Source organism: Passer domesticus, chromosome 6 (assembly GCF_036417665.1).
Source record: "Passer domesticus isolate bPasDom1 chromosome 6, bPasDom1.hap1, whole genome shotgun sequence".
Classification (NCBI taxonomy): domain Eukaryota; kingdom Metazoa; phylum Chordata; class Aves; order Passeriformes; family Passeridae; genus Passer; species Passer domesticus.
In genome coordinates this window covers 32,866,178-32,884,211 of record NC_087479.1, presented here as the reverse complement: position 1 = coordinate 32,884,211, position 18,034 = coordinate 32,866,178, and the positions used below count along the sequence as shown (strand labels likewise).

Here is an 18,034-nt window from a genome sequence, read left to right as displayed (position 1 = left end):
GGAAATGAACTAGTAGTCAAAAGTCAAAATCTTGTCTTCATGCTAGAAGCCAATTAACAATGAAGTAATACTGGAATTATGCAGTTACAGAGCTGTGTTTTTCATATAATGTTTTCTAATTTTTTATAACACTGGTGACTCTAATTATCTTACTCCAGTCTCTACAACAGTACTACAAGGAAGCAGTATTTCTGAGCAGCTAGACTGCAGATGAACAAATTCAGATACCACAGGCAGAGCTGCAGCCAGGTGATACCCAGGCCTATCAATGAAGAGCTCTCTCTGCCTTTCAGAGCTGCTCAATGATTTTGGTGACTTGCTGTGAGGGCTATTACCTTCACAAAAATAGGACAGTAATGTGACAGCTCAAGAATGTGGCTGGCAAAGAGAAGGGACTTATCCATGAAAAAATAATTTTATGTTAGTATAATCCTTTCAAACATTAGAAATTATACCATAGGAGCAATAATTAGGCTGGTTTCCTTGGTGTTCTCTTGAGCTGACCACTACCACCTGGTCAGCAGGTGACAGTTTACAACTTTGAAGACTTGCTGCACTTGGATCATTATCACCTAGTTTTGTTTCTGTTAAGACTCATCAATATCCTGGTTTACCAGGGCAAGTTAGTGTCTGACATTCCTGCTCTAAAATGCCTCTAACACGATGGGAACTACGTGCCAGACCTCCAACTGTTATAACCAGAGCACAAACCAATGGACAAAAAATTGAATTGCTAATTCATTTTTACTGGAAACTCTGAATTCTTGTATGACACTTCAACACCATCATTGCTAGAATCTTCCAGTACTTCCTTCTGTCAATGCAGCTAGACAAGACAACCTTACATGAGCTCAGCAACTTCCAGACCAAGTGGTGTGACAGTAAATCCCAAGCACCACCCTGCACTCATGAAGCACATCAAATACAGGCATACAACAAATTCTGACTTCACTCTTGGAATTTACTTGAGGGATTTTTTCCCAATACAGTAACCACAACCTACAATCTTTTAAGATGCAGTTAATAAAACCCAAGATACAATATTTCCTATTGCACTACAGCTAATGAAAAAGAGAGTGCTTACATTCTCAGTAAGAACTGATCAGCAAATGTTTTGTAGCAATAAGAAATACCTTTCTAGTAACATAAATTGAAAAGGGACATTTAAGGGGAAAAAAACCATTTTCCCAGCTAGTTATCAAAAGTTCCTTGCTGCAGGTCTACAGAGGACTCACCAGGAGAAAAAAATTATGTTTGCTTACAAATAAGCCAGAACCAGAATTTAATACTCTGAATTCTGTAAATCGAGTTTATCCATTTTAGTCAGCAGCAGAGACTGGAGTGCAGATTCTGCTTCTGGGACTTCCCTACGTCGGTTGTAGCAGTATGACAGAAGCAATGAGCAATTTCCATGCCTGGGCTACATCCATCACGGGAAGAAACAAGCTTTTAGCCTCACTCATTCCTTATGTGGAAAGGAGGTGGTGGTAGGAGCAGCACAAGCACCAAGCCCACACGCAGATCTTTATCAGACTGTATGCAGAGACAGTGAAAGTATTTGTCTGTTTTCACAGCAAACACCCACTTGCAGCTCTGCTCCGTGACAACAGTTCTGGGCCAGAGGGAATCATTCTGCAAAGCTGTGCTTGATCTTGTGTAGCTGGACCGTTCTGACCCAGCTTGCAAAGAAACTGCCTTCCCTAGGGAGTGAGGCAGAGGTGCAGACATCTTTCTGCTCTTGCACTGTGGAGAAAAGGGAACTCTCTGTTTCCAGCATGTGTGATTTTCATTCTCTCTGCAGAGCACACTTTCAGACTCACTGATGAGCAGTGCTACAGCATAGAAAAACAATGCTGAAACAATTTTCTGAGGCAAACTATAAAGGACTCAGCTAACTTAAAAATTACTATGCTCAATATGCCAATTAGACAAAGCTTTGTAAATTAGCTATCATTCCACCTCTCAAGCAACTGCTTGTAGGAATATAATTTATGCAAATTTTGAAGTGAAATGAGATACTCTTTAAGCAAACTGTCCATTTAATGTCCTTGTATTTCCTGGTTATTTCATGGTAATGTCATTGTGAGCTCTGTAATTGCACTGAAGGCTGTGGCATGTTTATATAATGTTGGTTTCCCACCAGTCCCCAAACCTGATTTGCAACAGTTATCAGAGAAATATCTCTTACTGATAAAAAATAATCTCTCTGTTCCAGTTAATTTCACCCATAAAGATGGTGACTAATCTGAAGAGCACTGATTTTGCTGCTTTTCCCACTTATATCTGTCCTGTGGTTTATAGTATATCTGGAAAAGTGAAATCTACTGAAGCACTTCACTAGGATATTTAGCCCAATATAGCCTCCATCTAGGCTGCCTAAGCACAAAGATTTCTTACCCAGGTTTCATAAAAACTCTGCCAAAGTGAATCTGTGCGTGAAGATCAATATCCAGCACCTGTTTAAGATAGTCCTGTTTAATTAAAAAAAGAATAAAATTAAGTAACATCAAAGTGGCTTTACATCATCTAAGCATTCAAAGCAATTAATTAATATCAAGTGAAGATGAAAATTTGCATATCCTGAAAGTGCTACAGCCCAGTGGGGAATTTTCATCATTTGAAAGAAAGTGTTTTGGAAAAGAAAAAGTAAAGAACAGACTCATTTAGGGGCCAAACCTGACTCCATGATGGCATATATTTCCTTAAAATTCATCTGCAGCATCAGAATCTTAGAGCACCCCACAAATACCTACTACTAAAACATTCTCTATGTCAAAGATGGAAAAAACCCTTTATGATTCAAAGCTAAGACTTTAAATTATCGAGTTATTTAAATTTTGCCATAGAAGCTATCAGTTGTAGATTTAGAGATCTCCTACTACTTTTGAAATCAATACTGTACTGTAGAAATCATAGTTTTCCAGGATACTGTAATGATTGTAATTTCTTGGGTCTAATGGTCTAATTCACAGTGCTTGGGTTTAACATTCCTTAGAAAGAAAAAACTGGGTGGCTTGTGAATGAGTTCAAGCTAAATGATTTTGCATAAACACGATTGATCCAGTTATTAAAACAAATGGAATTACTGGTTTAATCTTTATTGATAATTGCTGTGCCTAAAGATGTAGTACCCTATCTGTTGTGTTTAGTGATGCTAAAGAGGCAGGCCATAGCAGTCATCTGTGAAGACAGATGGTTTCACTAGTAATCAGCAATCAGAAACTAGTAAATCACAAGTAGATCAGAAAATCCCTGGCAGTTAGCCCTTTTTTTGTGCATGTGTGTGTTCAAGTACTTGGAAAGCAGTAACTCATTTCAGCCAGGTGTTAACTCTCAATTATTAATTGCATTAACCCTGCTTTTACTTTCTGTTTACTATTTGGATGTTCACAGCTATTTCATTAAAACTGTAGAAAGCTCAGTATCAGAGGGCAGACCATCAGTGGAATGTGCAGCCTACTGACTTTAGGCTGTTGCCTCAAGTTCAGACTGGGGAGAAATGAGCCGAAGGTCTGATTGTCTATAAGACCATTCAGCAGTTCAGCCACTTCTTAGTGTTACTGTGTCTGCACTATGTTGCCACATTCCCAATTTAAAGACCAGTACTTGTCCTTGATTATTTTTCTAGGCATACTGGAAACAATGGGAGTAACTGAAAGTTATTTGCACTGGTTTAATTAATTATCCATTTTCATGACGTATCCAGTGATATGATTTCTACTGAGAAAAGTAAACAGAACCAGCACTCATGTTTCCCACCTCCTAATGACAGTCTTTAGTATCTGTTAGTTATAAAAGATGTTTATTTTACCTGCCAAACTCACAGATTCAGCCTGGGATCAAAAAGTAATTTGAGTTTTCCTTCGCATAAGTCATGATTAATAAATGTCCTGCAGGTTCATCTATGCCCCACCAGCATCTGTGTATCCCTATTTTCTTTGATGATTTTGGCACAGGGATAATCAACAGGAACTCAATCAACAATTCTGTTAATGATTCAAAAGGCAAATATATCAGCTCACTGGGTCTCATACGTATTGTCTGTAGGACTATCAGGTGCAAAATGTGATAAAACTATTTTTGTAACAAATAGAGCTTTGGCACATTCAGGAAACAGATGTGCTGAGTAAAAAAAATGCTATTTATATACTTAGGTTGCTTTTCAAAGTACTTTCAAAGTACCTCAATGCTATCTACGTTTTACCTGCTCTAAAAATAAAGTCTACTGTCTTCATGTGCTCTTAACCCAGCACCTTCCTCATCTACATAAATCATTCCTTAAGTAAAAACACATTTGTAAATCCCTCACATCAAGAATTAAAAGTTTCTCTGTTGTACTATGTCAACTATAGTACAGAAACAAGAATGAATGGAATGAGCTTTGAAGACTATTTTCTTCAGTTATTTACTTGTGTTTCAATAAAAGTAAGGTCCATTTTTAATAAACATTAATACAAAGGTAGTAGCTTGGAGGGCAGACTCTGGTTTGAAATTCTTACATATATTGTAGGAAGTCAAACTTAAATTTTGCATACCTTTTCCCCCATAGATACACCTCCTGATGTAATGATCACATCAGCACGGCTGATACCCTCATTCAGTGCATTCAGTAAATCATCTGGGCTACAGGAAAGAACAGGCAAGCAGATTAGTGGCATGGAATTATTATGACTTGTAATACAAGTCTGTGTGCACACATACAGGTGCATAGACACACTTGTTTTAAGGGAATAATACAAGCTCTTTTCCTTCTTAAGATTCCACACTGTTCAATTCTAGTCAAGAACTGCAATCTCATTAAGTGAACACCACACTGTTTGGCACCTTTCTGTCTAAAGTTTGCAACAGGAACAGTGGGATACTTTAGACTGGGACTGAAGAATGCTATTACAAGTGTCTAAGAATATGCAATTGGCACAATAGGTAGTAATACAAATTGTGACTTAGATGAACTGACAGGGATATGTAAAGGTACCTGACACATGAAAATTACTGACCACCACGCAGGCTGCAGTACTACCTGTCTAGCTCATCTGATGTGTGCAAAAATGGGGATGAGGCTCCACTTCAAACTTTGATCAGGGAAGAGAGGGAGTAAATCCTTTGTTTCTCTTCTCTGTTAGAGGGCTCTGCAGCAAAGCCACCTGTAAATATCCACTTCAGCTTGCAAAAACACAATCCATGCTGTTAAAAGGTCTATTCACCTTCATGAGAAACAGTGTAATGGGAATGATATTTTTCTGTACAAAGAGTATAACAGTGAAGGAAATTGGTGTCTTTTCTTTCCATTTTAGATCAAAACTGGAAACTTTGATATGAGAATTAGATATTTAAGAGCAGTACTGATGCTAATACAGAGCTTCAAGGCATGCAGTGGAGAAACTCAGTAATACAACTCACACAGGTCCAAAGGAATCAAAACCAATTTCCAATATATTAAATTCATGATTTGCATTTAACATTTGTGAACTGACCAGAAGCTGACCGGTTGCTATGACTGTGTGTATTGCTTCTTCAACAGTATGTTCTCAGTTCAGTGATCCTGAAAGCTTTTCATGGCTGTTCCTACTTAGAATGCCATTGAAAGAATGGGAATTATACTAGTGACTGTATGAAGGCCTTCACCTGGAATACAGCACTTCAGGTAAATGCCATGCTGCAGCTACAAAATGCCATTGTGGGTGGTGAATGCAGGCTGAAAATGGCATGAGGGCTATCCTTTGAGAGCTTGGGCTGTATTTCATCCAAAAGTAGAACTACAGCAGTAATTTTGGAGTTTGAGCTGAAAACACAAAAATTAGGAATACTATGCAAGTTCTAGTTGACCTTTCAGAGACTAGCAGAAACTCTGTTTCCAAATGTCTCAGAAAGAAAAATCCTTTCCTCTGAGCATCCTTTCTTTGCCCATGGTCCAGTGACATATAAGCAGCAGTTAGCATGATGTGCTGCTGTGTGCACTACAATTTATGTGGCGCAAGAATGAGTGCACTCCCTCACTGAGTAAATAGCTCAGTGCATGCAACCTTGCACATGCCTCATCTCACCAGAAAGCCCTCGGGTGTCCTCTACCCTGGTTATGCCTCACAGGCAGAAAGACTCATGACTCTTTCTCCACAATGTCCAGTGACTGAAGCACCATGTTCTTAGGCATCACAGCGTAGTCATCCTGCACAACTTAATTACCTGTGTTGGGTTGCACCCCTCTCTAGGGTCAGATTGCTTTGTAAGAGGTAGGCAACAAGATAGAGCAGAAAGAAGGGCAGATTGCTGTAGACTGCAGTCAACTCCTTTTTTAAAGGAAACAGTGGCTGCAGTATTGTGGCATGCCATCATGACTATGGTTTAGGGTACTGGGTATCTCGGATATTCTTAATGGCCTACAAAGAACACCTGAACTGTTTTCTTTGCAAAACCATCTCCTTTGTTCTTTAGGAAACTGAGACATTTTATCAGCTGCCCCTTCTGAAATCTCGGGATCATTTTCTCTAAAACCCAGCACAAGTCTTCACTAGTCACTGAAGGAAAGTAGAAAGAAGCAAGTCTGCTGTTGGCTACTTCTTCAAAACCAATTGTCTCGTATTGATCCTCTAAGTAGTATCTGTATGCAACAAGATATTATTTAAGATTACTATAGAATTTGTAATAGGAAAACTCTCTCAAGATCTAAGTATCCCTTAATCCTTGCCAGTGAGGCTGCTTGGAATGCAGCAAGGAATACATATTCATTACATAGGTCGGTATTGGCATTCCTGAGGCTCAGCAGTCAGACATATGCCACTATCACCAGCCCAAGACTGCTTTCAGTACATTTTTCTCATTAGGTTGTGATGGAGCTGAGGACCTTATCTTGAACTTGCTCCAGGCTGTTCATTTTATCTTGTTTAATTATTTAGAAGTTATTCATAGGTAGCAAGTCTACCTGTCTGGGGGCATGCTAATTCTGGATAATGAAGTGGGCTTGCTTTTGGTTGTGGTTTGAGAATAATGGAAAGAACAGTAAAAAGCAAACAAGTATATATTTAATTGTCATTAAAGTTAAATAGAATGGAAATGCAGCTATTTAAATATGGAAAAAATTATGTATTTGTCTATATATTAAATCACTTAACAAAGGAAAAAAAATCAAAAAACTCCCTTCCCCCTCCAAATAAGCCTAAACTCAAACCAGGTAGGGACTCAATTAATGTCTTTCCTTATGAGAACAGCATACACTGGAGTAGTTAATCATTCAGGTATTTTTATTTTGTCATGTAAAAAGCTGTATATTACTGGACTTGGTGCATTTTTAGAATTTCCAGTAGAATGATCTGTATAATATACTTTTTGTCACCATTTTAAAATTCTTTTCTTTACCATCTGAATAGTGCAAGGCATTAAAAAATTCTACCACTAAAACTTATCCAGGCAATAGCACTGCATGTCATCTTTAACATAGTTACAGATTGAATTTAATTATTCAAAAGGAAAGATGTGATAGAAATTTTGTTGCAATAAACTTACTAATTATGTTAGTTTGGTTTTAGTTTTGAAAAAAGGTGATGGAACTCCCTCCCTTGCTGTTCCAGAAAATGTCTCTTTTTTGGACATTTTTGGCAGACTTCTTTTTGTCACTCAGGTCTGCTTAAGTTTATGTTGTACTTAAGGCTAGTACATCCATGACTCTGCAATTAGCACCAAACACTCCTTACAGGAGTCCCCTGTGGCAGTCTTCAATCAACACTGTGAACATTTCCCTCGCCTTTAGTGGATTTAATGCGGAGAGTTATTACTCAAATTGCATATTAACACTGAGTTGATATAATCAGGTAACAAGATACTACTTCTTCTTTCATTTGTTGTGTAACAGTGAGCAGCTGCTCCTTTAGATTAAAAAAGGAAGTAAAAGGAAAGGGAATAAATAATGAAAACTATTAGGTTCTGAAAGAATAGACAAGATGACTTTGGCATCTGAGCATAGCATGACAAGATTGCTTTAAAAGGCAGGTGACAAATCGCCATGAGGCTGAGAAATAACACTCACTGTCTGAGCAGGTACAAATCAGAAGCTATATTCTGAAGCAGGGCAGCATACTGGATTAGCTAGATTAATGGTCTAATTTACCACAATAAATCCTTTAAAATATCTTGTCAAAGTGCTATTCTTGGATTTTTTTTCCCTTCAAAGACAGAACTGTAACAGGTGCTCAAATATAATGGTGAATACCTTAATCAATGTAAAGTAGATTTTGATGGAAAGTCTAATTTCCAGATGGCAAAATTACTCTGTTTCATTTGGTGATTTTCAAAGTCAAAGTCAGAGTGACATTGTGCACAAAAAGTGAATGTGCTTTTCTAACATGCTGCAACTTACTAAAAAAGTTATACTCAGTTATGTTTTAGATCACATCTGATCACCTTTTGTTAATACCTTGAAGAAAATTTGTTATTTAAGGATTGCATACAGTTTATGAAACTATTCATATACATAAATAAGGAACAAATCCAAACTTTCTCTCAACACCTGGAGCAGATTGTGTCTGCATAAAGTTTATGTGTATTGTACATACATCTTTGAAGCTGCATAGTAATTTGGATAAAGAGTGCATGTATTTTTAACTGTATCTGTATATTCTCTGTTAATTTTGTCAGTCAGATAAACAGAGTATCTACTGTAGTATCCCAGTTTCCTGATTCTTCTTGTTCAGTTTTGTGGAACAGAAGGAGCGGTACAGTCTGGAAATTGGTTGGAGGGTAACTATTGTACAATGGCAGCAGCAAGCATCCAGTAAGCATATGTGTGACATTGCAGCTGACACTTGCTTTCATTGACTTGAAGAGAGGACTTGCAGGATGGCAGTACAGCAGGAACACCTTCTGGATTCATGAAAAATTCTGGTTATCAAAGTTAGTTTGGGGAAAACTTATTCAACACTTGAGCTGTCAAGCGAGCTGTCTTTGAACTGAAAAGATATACAAGAAAGCTTAAGAGCTTGAACAAGAAAATGATGCAAGACTCATTAAAATTGACATCAGGCATGTAAATTTTCTCCTTTCCACTCTCAAAAGAAATAGATACATTAGAGTCAAGACCAAAGAATTCTCTGTGTTTTAAGTGCCAGTTTCAAGTACCCTAAATTACAGTGTAATTTTCTCTTTCACATAGAAATCAACACATGTTAATTCACTTTTGTTGATCCTATTGTTGTGCTTCACTGTCATTAATTATCAATCTGTCAGCTTTTTCTGTGATACAACCCAAACAGCCGCAGTTTGATACATGCAATTAAACTGCTCAGTTTTATAATTTGATATAGGAAACAAATAACAGCAAATGTTAAAAAAAATCACCTACCACTCTGTAGTAAAATGAGAGATCCCAGTTAAAATGGGATTAGAACCTTTAGTTAGGACTGACTTATCAAGTCATAGTCACAGTACAAAATCCAGAGTTCATGACTAATTTCCAGGATCACTTCCACCACAGGAGTTCTTCGCCACAGGAGTCTCATTCATTCAATGTAACCTCATTACCTGACAGTCACTTCCAGTCCTCGCTGCCCATTGCCATATCCAGCTGCTACTATTGGGTGACTAACAGAAACACTCATGCTTCTTGTATTCCTCTATGGAGCAGCCTGGGTTTTTATAAACCCAGGTATTCTGGTAACCTGTACTCGCAAAATGTGTGCATGCACCATCACAGTCAGCACCTTGAACCTGTGTGCTTTACAGAGATACTGGACACAGATATAGAAAGATACACATGCACCATGATGCACCAGATGCATGCACAAGTGTCTATTGTGAGTTCAAAAGCAGAGCTGGCTAACCTTTCTTGCCTACTGTTTTACTTTATTTGAAAGTATCTCAAGTATTTCAGTTATATGCTGAAAGAAATGTTTCTTCACAAATTCTGAGGAGCTACAGATTCCTGGACACACAGTGAAAATGGAAGTGCTAAGCAGTGATGCTACACAATCACACTAGAGACCAAAGTAGTCCAGCTGCACTCAAAACTACAGTAGTTGACTGTAAACTTCAACTGGAGGTGCCCTGGGCTTAGCACATTCTGGATACATTCCCACAAACTGGCAACAGTGGTTTGTACTACTTTTGCATCTTAGGAAGTCTCTTTCCTGCTAAAGAGATGGTCCAGAAGAACATGTTTAACTGAGGTACAAAGACTTCAGTTAATGAGGTCTGCATGCAAAGATCCCAGTCAAATTTCTAGTTCTGCCTCCAAAATAACAAAGAATTTGCCAAATTAAGATTTTCATCGAATAACCAACAGACTACTTGTTGTACTCACAGATCTTATCAAGCTCAATGACATTTCTTCTTGAGGAAAGATGGGATATGGATTTGATCCTTTAAGATTAACTCTCATTTTTTAACTGCTCATTCAGCTGAGGTGACAGATTTCAAAATGAATAGATGAATGCAGCGAGGCATAAAGACAGAGTCTGTCACCCACTTCTCACCTCATGGCCAAGAGGAGTATTTTGCATATCAGTAATTTGCAGGATGCAGAATGGTGCATAGATGCCATTATTTTTAGCCAACTAAAATCCACCTTCTGTAGAATATAATATTGAATGTAAATTGATGAATACATTTCACTGAATGCAATTCAATGAACGAATATTTGTTGGTAATAGGAATTCTGTGTTTTGACTAGTATGGTTTTTGAAAGCAGATGAAAATCCGATTTTGATGGTGTATGTAGTAACATATGGACGCACTTCTGAAACTGTATTTGTTTCAAAATTCTCAAGTGTATTTCATCATGTTCTCATAATCTATCTTCCTTTTACCTTCTGTGGTATTTCCCTGGATCACTCTGAACAGATGCAATATGTTTTCCCTGGGAAAATAGGCCAGCTTGTGAGGAGAGCTGGGATAATTACAGCAGCTTTGGCTCATTCAACATAACTATGTAAGTTCTGTCTATTTGACAGCAATATTAAAGAATATGTCTTTGGTAATTTTTGCTGTTCCTTTAATTGCTGCTGCAAATATAAATCTTATTTTGCAGAGTATCCTTTTTCACGTTACATTTATGAACTTGTAGGGATTTTGATTAGAGGCCTTCAATTAGAGGTCTTAAACTTTTTTGCTGAAGTAACTATGAGAGCTGTCTAATGCCTTCGGTGTTTTCTTCTATATCAGGATGCTAATAGATTTTTGTCCACTGTTTCCTTGACTTGCTTCAGAAGACTCCCACTCATATATATGCCAGAACGACAAAAGAAGAAAACCAGATAACTATGGGAGTGCTATAGGAACAAGTCTCATGCATAGAAGCCAGGTGCTCAGGTACTACAGGCACATTCCTGCATGAAGGGTCCTCCATCACATCCTTGTCTGCTGCTTATGTACATTCAGCTGCAAGCATTTCAGTGTGAGCTGTGATTTTTTTCTATAAATGCTAAAAGAACAGGACCAAAGCTTTGATAACAGCTGTCTTCAGGTGCTGTGCCATTGTACTGATTCGTGAGCACTTAATTCACTCTAAATCTAGTATAGTGTGTGTCCTCTGAGTCAGAAGCACCCTGAGAACTGCTGGTTTTCACTAATTAAAAAACTATCCCTGGCTATTTTTGCTGGCTGTAGATAATGAACCTTATCAGTACACTTACCAGAAATCCATTAGTTTTTCTAAGAAATTGGATGGGATTACACAGGTAAAGATTTTTGTTTTATCTTCCTTCTTACAAAGGAAGTGAGTCAATATGGATTCACTGAAAAGTTTTCACTTTTGGAGCAGAACATATTCAACAGTCGTAGTTGGGTTGAAATAATAATGACTTAAGGTTACATTACACAATATAATAATCAATACCAAAGACAGTGCTGGCATTGCATTGGTAAAGATGTCAGTGATCTTTTGAGTCTGAAGGGCAACTGTGGATCTGCAATTATTTCAATGAGAGCACTCATGAAATGAGAATTGGCTTATACTGAAACAACTGAAAGCAAAAAATATGATGGATGTAATTAGTGCCAGTTGTTTATATATAGCAAATAATATCACCAAATCTGACACAGTGAAATGGCATTATAATCACAGAATTTCTTACCTTTTCATTTTACTTTAGCTTCAACTGTAAGAGTAAATTTTAAATAAATTTAAAGGGAATTTAAAGTGATTTCATTCCCCCTGTAAACTGGTGTAACTGCTATTGATCTAGAGTATGGATGTCTCTAGGACAGGTAGAAATGCAGTCCCTAAAAGTCATGCCTCAAAATGAAGGTTTTCTCTAGGAAGCTCCACGCTTTATAGAATCATAACTTAATCACTTGGGAAAATGTCTGTCTCCAGAACAAAAATTATTTGGAAGCCACAGGTTAGAGACAATATAAAAAGACTTTTAAAAATTCTGTCATCAGCTGTTTCCTAAAACAAACAGTTATTTTTTAGAAAATATCAAATGAAATATGGCATCAATTTTTGTTTACTAAAAAAAAATACAAATTCCCCATGAAGAGTGAACTACAGTGTTAGAAATAAGTGAAGAGAAGGAACTCAGAAACTTGTCCTGTTTGAGACCAGCAACTCAATGTTTTTGACAGCTGCTAGTTAGTGGAAGGAACTAGAACTTCATTTGTCTCTACAATACTGGATCATATACCTTCAAGCACAAAGATGTTATTAACAGAACAAAATGCCCATTGCCTTTTGTCCTGCTCTGGAAGCAGAAGAATTTTTTATTGCTCATTCTTTACGTAGGAAGACTTATTCTAGAGGCTGGTTATTGTTGGTGCTTTCCCTCAGACTGCTTAAAAGAGACTAAAGGCTCATTTAATGTTTTATGCAGTAGCAATGAGGTGTAAACTGACTTGTATGAGGAATTCCAAGTCCATCACCTGCTGGTAGATTTAATCTTTTAAACAATTTCAGCTAAAGCAGACAGTCTGTATCACATTCTTCACATTAATTTAAAATGTTTTAAATACTGCAGATTCTCATAAATTAAGTTTTTTTTAGATGTGTAGTATAGCAAAAGGTTTAGTCCATTACATGAGAAAAACTTAGATTTATAACAACCTGGCTTCAGCATGAATAACTAATTGCTAAACAAGAACCAGTTTTTTGAAAGCTAAGGATATGGCAGATTGACTCAGTCACGAGAACAGCAATTTGTTTTCCAGTATGCAAAGCAAACATTAAGCTATAACCCAATCCTCCAACTTTTTCTTACAAAAATGGGCCCATTTCCTCCAGTGGGGATCCTCACATGTGAAGTTTTCAGGTATTAGTCTTTGATAGGATTTTCATTCCTCTTCTACCTATTTTCATTTCCTGCATTAATGAAACTACAGAAACTCATTGTTTCTGTTTGTTAATGGGGAAAATGACAGGTAGTTTATTCTCCCTCTGTCATCACTTCTGCTCCTTGGGCCTGTCTGTGTTAGAGGGCAAGTTCTGAAAATTAATCTATATTATTAAACCATCTCCCTAAGTAAGATGTAGAATATCATTGCATATGTATTTTGGAAAAAAATGCATCGTGTACAGTTTAGAGATTCCCTGAATGTTTCAGTTAGCCTGCTTTAGAGATGATCAGCACAGTGGTGGAAAACCAAGTATGCAGTATCACAGGCTCATAGGACATCCTGAGTTGGAAGGGACCCACGAGGATCACTGAAGTCCAACTCCTGTTACGACTGAAGAATCACAGCAGTGACTTCCCTGGACTCCACTACTACCTTCAAGCAGGATTTTATCTAATTTGCTCAGTTTTCAAAAGGGAAAAGCCTTGATGGATAAAGATGTTTGCTGCTACTGATCAGCAATGTAAACATTTTCATTTTATCAATGTTGTGGAGCCATGTAAGTCTACAGTGCACTGGTGCATAAGAACTTAACTGAAAAGGCAGTGCTACTTAATGGACAGAATAAAACACCATCTGCTCCTGCATGGCAAACGTTGGTTGGATGTGTGCTCCAAGCTCTGCCCTGACAGACACCTGGCCGAGCCTGCCTGTGAGCATGCACGTGCCTCAAGGTCCCAAGTGGTTTAAAAACAGTGCTCACCAATCTGGTAGGCCTGTCTCCGCAGTGTTCTGGAAGCTCTGTGTCCCTTCTTCTTTAAAAACATCTGGCTTCCTGAGGGTAAAGGAAGCAGAAGGGGTATAATAAAGAGCCAGGGAAGGAGAGAGTCTCCTGGGGTCAAAGGGAAGCTCTGTGCCCAGCTGTGTCCCCCTTGGTGGCTCTAGATATTCAAAATCACCATGGGAAATGCTTCGTCTTTGCAAGGCCAGCCAATGGGAGAGAAAGGGAGAGCACAGGAACATCTTTCTCTTGCAGTTTGGATGGGCTTCTCCCAAGGAACTCCCAAGAGTAAAGTTATGGAAGGATTTAGGTTCAACTGGGCATGCCAACAAAGCATAGTTCATCTTTCCTTGCAGTGTCTATGGAGAAACTTCTTTACTCTTGACTTCAAAACAGAGCAAAATGGAAGTGTTAAACAACTTGACGTTTTGGAAGGAGGAAGGGAAAATATTTGGAGATGGACCCCATTGAAACATTTTTACTCACACTTTTAGCTTCTTATTCAGGAAATAGGTCTCAAGGCATAATAATTGTCACTTTCTTAACTTCAAGGGGGAAAGAGCTGTAATTATCCTAATTTTATCACTCCATAGTCAATAAAGATGCCACTTCATTCATGAGAAGCTTCAAACCCTGCTGCAAGAGGCAGGATTAGAAAAAATGTCCAAAACTGAGAAAGTTACTCCTGTCAGGACCTTATTTTAAAACAATTAATGATTTGTTATGTATTTCCAATTATGAAAACAGCATTACCTTTTACATATACTTCTTCTAAGTCAGTTTTTCTGTGAAAAAACTATTTTTAGATAGTGTCCTTTGTAACAGAAATATGAAATGAATAGAAATTGTGTTTTATACTCTTAAATGCAGGGCAATTAAATGCTAAAAAAAAAATCTTCATTAGATATGAATATTTATAAATATACCTTTAAAAAATCCCTGAAATCAGATATTCATGACTGAAATGCACCATGACATCAGTCATCACTGTGTGACTCTTGAGCCATTTCTTCATATCAGCTGGCTGGACAGTTAACAACAACAAAGCCAACTTCCCTCTGCAGTCCATGGCCAGCTGATCCTGCACAAGGCAGCTTCAGTCTGGCATTTCAAAGATCACTTCTGTGCACACTCATGTCCTGCCTGACTGGGGAATGTGAGAAGACTGGGCCAATGTCCCTACACTACTGCTACATACGCCCAAAGTCACTGCTAACACAAAATCTAAAATCCTCTTTTATCACCTTGTAAATCCACGCCATGTTTCTCCTCATAGTTCTTAAAGAGGGTCTGTCAGATTGAATGCATACTAATGATGATAGGAAGTGATGGAAAAATATTCAAATTATTCAGGTTAAAAGTTTAGATGTCCATTTCTTTCTGACAGGCTTCCCAACAAAGCCATTTCCTGAAATGCCTTCAGTCTCTCATTTTCTCTTCTATTCATTGCCAGAGTAATGAAGTCAAACTCTATTTCTCAAAAGAGGGTCCCTGTGTTATGAAGTAACACACAAAAGACTTTTGGATTTCATGAATGATCCCAGATTCTGGTTTAACCACCAATGTTATGGACAGCAGTCTCAAAAGTCCAAAATCTTTTCCAGCTCTGTTGTGTAATTTCTGCTGGTATTAGTCTTCTGATTTTATGCTTCTACTATATATTGTCCATTAGAATAACATAAAAATTAATTTAATACTGTGAAATAATACTTAAGAGTGTTATTTACAACTAGGAGAAATAACTCTTTTTTATGATTCAGTATTTAAAATAGTGTGAGAACGTCCCTGAACTTGCTTCTGTTTCAATTGTAAATAAATATCCAATCTCATTTTCAAATGAATATGAAAGCATTTGAATTAGTTTCCTAATAACTAATTACTATCACTGTTAAAATTATGCTTTACTTACACTCTGAATCAGTCTCACTTGAATATATAGGCATTGCTGCTGAAATAAAAACCTTATTCAGTTTTTTCTCTATGTGGCTCAGTATTACTGGAAGGTAATCAAGTGATCTTGTAAGAACATCTGTTGGACTAAACAGCCTGAGTTCTGGTATTACTTTAGTACACAGTCCATCTTTCAACCACTTCAGAAATTTAATGGTTCTTGTCCTGGGAATACAAAGGTGAGGACAAAATTAACCTTCTTATTCTAGAGGGGATTAGCTCTCTCCCTCTCTCTCTCTCTATATATATATATATTTGTGCTAGAGCTCGTATTTAGATGATTCTCAACTATTTTCTTAAATATTTACTTCTAGGGATATAAACCTCCAGCCTGTAAATTTTACTTATATTCTTTAATGCTCTATATATCAGTTAATATTTGGCTGTATTAATAATATACTTAACCTAGTTTTGTAAGTGATTCCTATCACTGACACAGTGACCCATCTTCAGTGTTCACCACTTTGATTGTTCTGTATCTACTGCCTTTATTAGTTTTCATTACTTTCTTCTAGGATATTAGTAAAATTTCAAGTGACTCAAAAATTTCTCAGTGACTTGGGAACTCAAATTCCTATATATGCTCTAGGCATTAAGAAGGTTGAAAGTCATTTAAGTGAAGGATACTTGGGCCTCCAGAAGCTGTTCTCTTGAAAGGAGAACTTATCTCTCCAAGGACATTTAAAATTGTTAACTTAAGCCTCAAAAATAGACCATAAAAAATAATAATTTTTATTTTCCTCCAACAAATAGATTCCCTCTCTTTTCAAAAACAGGATTTTCAAAGTATTCTGTCCTCTTTATTATCTGCTCTTTACTGTCATGTGCTACTACTGAGCTGTAATTCTAAACATGCTAATTCAGGAAGGAGCCCATACTTGTGTTGAACACAGTTAGGAAAATGACACACTGCTCTGCATTAGCTTTGCACCTATCACCTCTACAGCATGAAATTTTATTACCTGTCACACTATGTAGTTTCCTACTGGTACAGAACACTCCCTGGGACTTGCACTGTCCCATTTCACAAGTTCTTTTTTCACCTCTGTTTTGGCTCAGACATTCCTTTGTGTTTTTGGAAGATGTGCATTAGATGAGAGGACTTGTCAATATGACAACTTATTTGAAGATTTCCCTAATGATTATCAAGAGTTGTTGTGACAGATATTAAACATTTCTGCTTGAAAAGGAGAATATTCTTGACAGGGCACAAGGAAGGAGAGGACATCCACATCTGAATCGCCTTCAAACCATTACTCTGTGTCCCTGCATTCATTAGGCTGTGATCAAAATTTATAACACCATCGTTTTTTGAGTAGAACTGGAAGTGAAGTCACTTTAGCAAAACCTAATACTGTGACATTTAATGTACAGTCTTTTCTCTAACAAGCATTTTCTTGCAGTCATTTGTTAAATGATACTACTAATTTTGTCCACAGTATATTTGCTTTTACCCAAGCTGGCATTAAGCTGGAGCAGGGAGAGACTGGGATTCTGTGCCTGGATTCTGCCCATAACTCATATTCTAACTCATATGATGATATATATCAGGCTGATACGGCAAGAGAAATTTTGGAGTTGGAGCAGTTTCTCCACTCTCCTCCCTCCACTCCAGATGTTCCACCTATATTATAACAGCAGTAATTACATGCAAGCCTCACAAAAGATTTAAACCCTTTTTGGGATGACAAACTTAAAACTGAAGCTGACCAAGCATTTCAGTAAGATTTCAGTATCCATTCTAAATACGAAGAGACTGTATCAAAGCTTTTATTTTAGGGACATCACAGAGTAATGCTGGTACAACAGCAAGGGTGATTTTTAATAGGTTTATCTGTCATTTAGGAGCTCTATGTCCTACAGTATGTCAAAAGAAGAGGTAAACAAATAAGAGACTAAACACTTCCCATGTAGAGAAGCTCTCACAAACTGCTGATTTAATAACTATTCAGATAAATTTTTCAAGCAAGTGACAAAATAATATGAATTTCCTGAATTTTTTTTCCTAAAGAGAGAGATTCTTTCTCTCTCCACTGTGAAATGACAGAC

At 37.3% G+C, this 18,034-nt stretch overlaps 1 protein-coding gene across 23 annotated transcripts in view; it reads right to left on the bottom strand.

The window, feature by feature from the left end:
* GPHN (gephyrin) overlaps positions 1–18,034 on the bottom strand; it is a 266,641-nt gene that overhangs the window by 5,520 nt on the left and 243,087 nt on the right. For 12 of the 23 annotated variants that reach the window (XM_064424218.1, XM_064424221.1, XM_064424223.1 and 9 more), the window contains 3 exons: positions 14,018–14,089; positions 4,536–4,623; positions 2,398–2,471 (listed from right to left, as the gene is read on the bottom strand). In XM_064424218.1, the coding sequence (XP_064280288.1) occupies positions 2,398–2,471; positions 4,536–4,623; positions 14,018–14,089 (234 nt within the window). The remainder of the gene's footprint in view (positions 1–2,397; positions 2,472–4,535; positions 4,624–14,017; positions 14,090–18,034) is intronic. The other 11 variants (XM_064424222.1, XM_064424225.1, XM_064424230.1 and 8 more) reach the window with 1 other exon arrangement.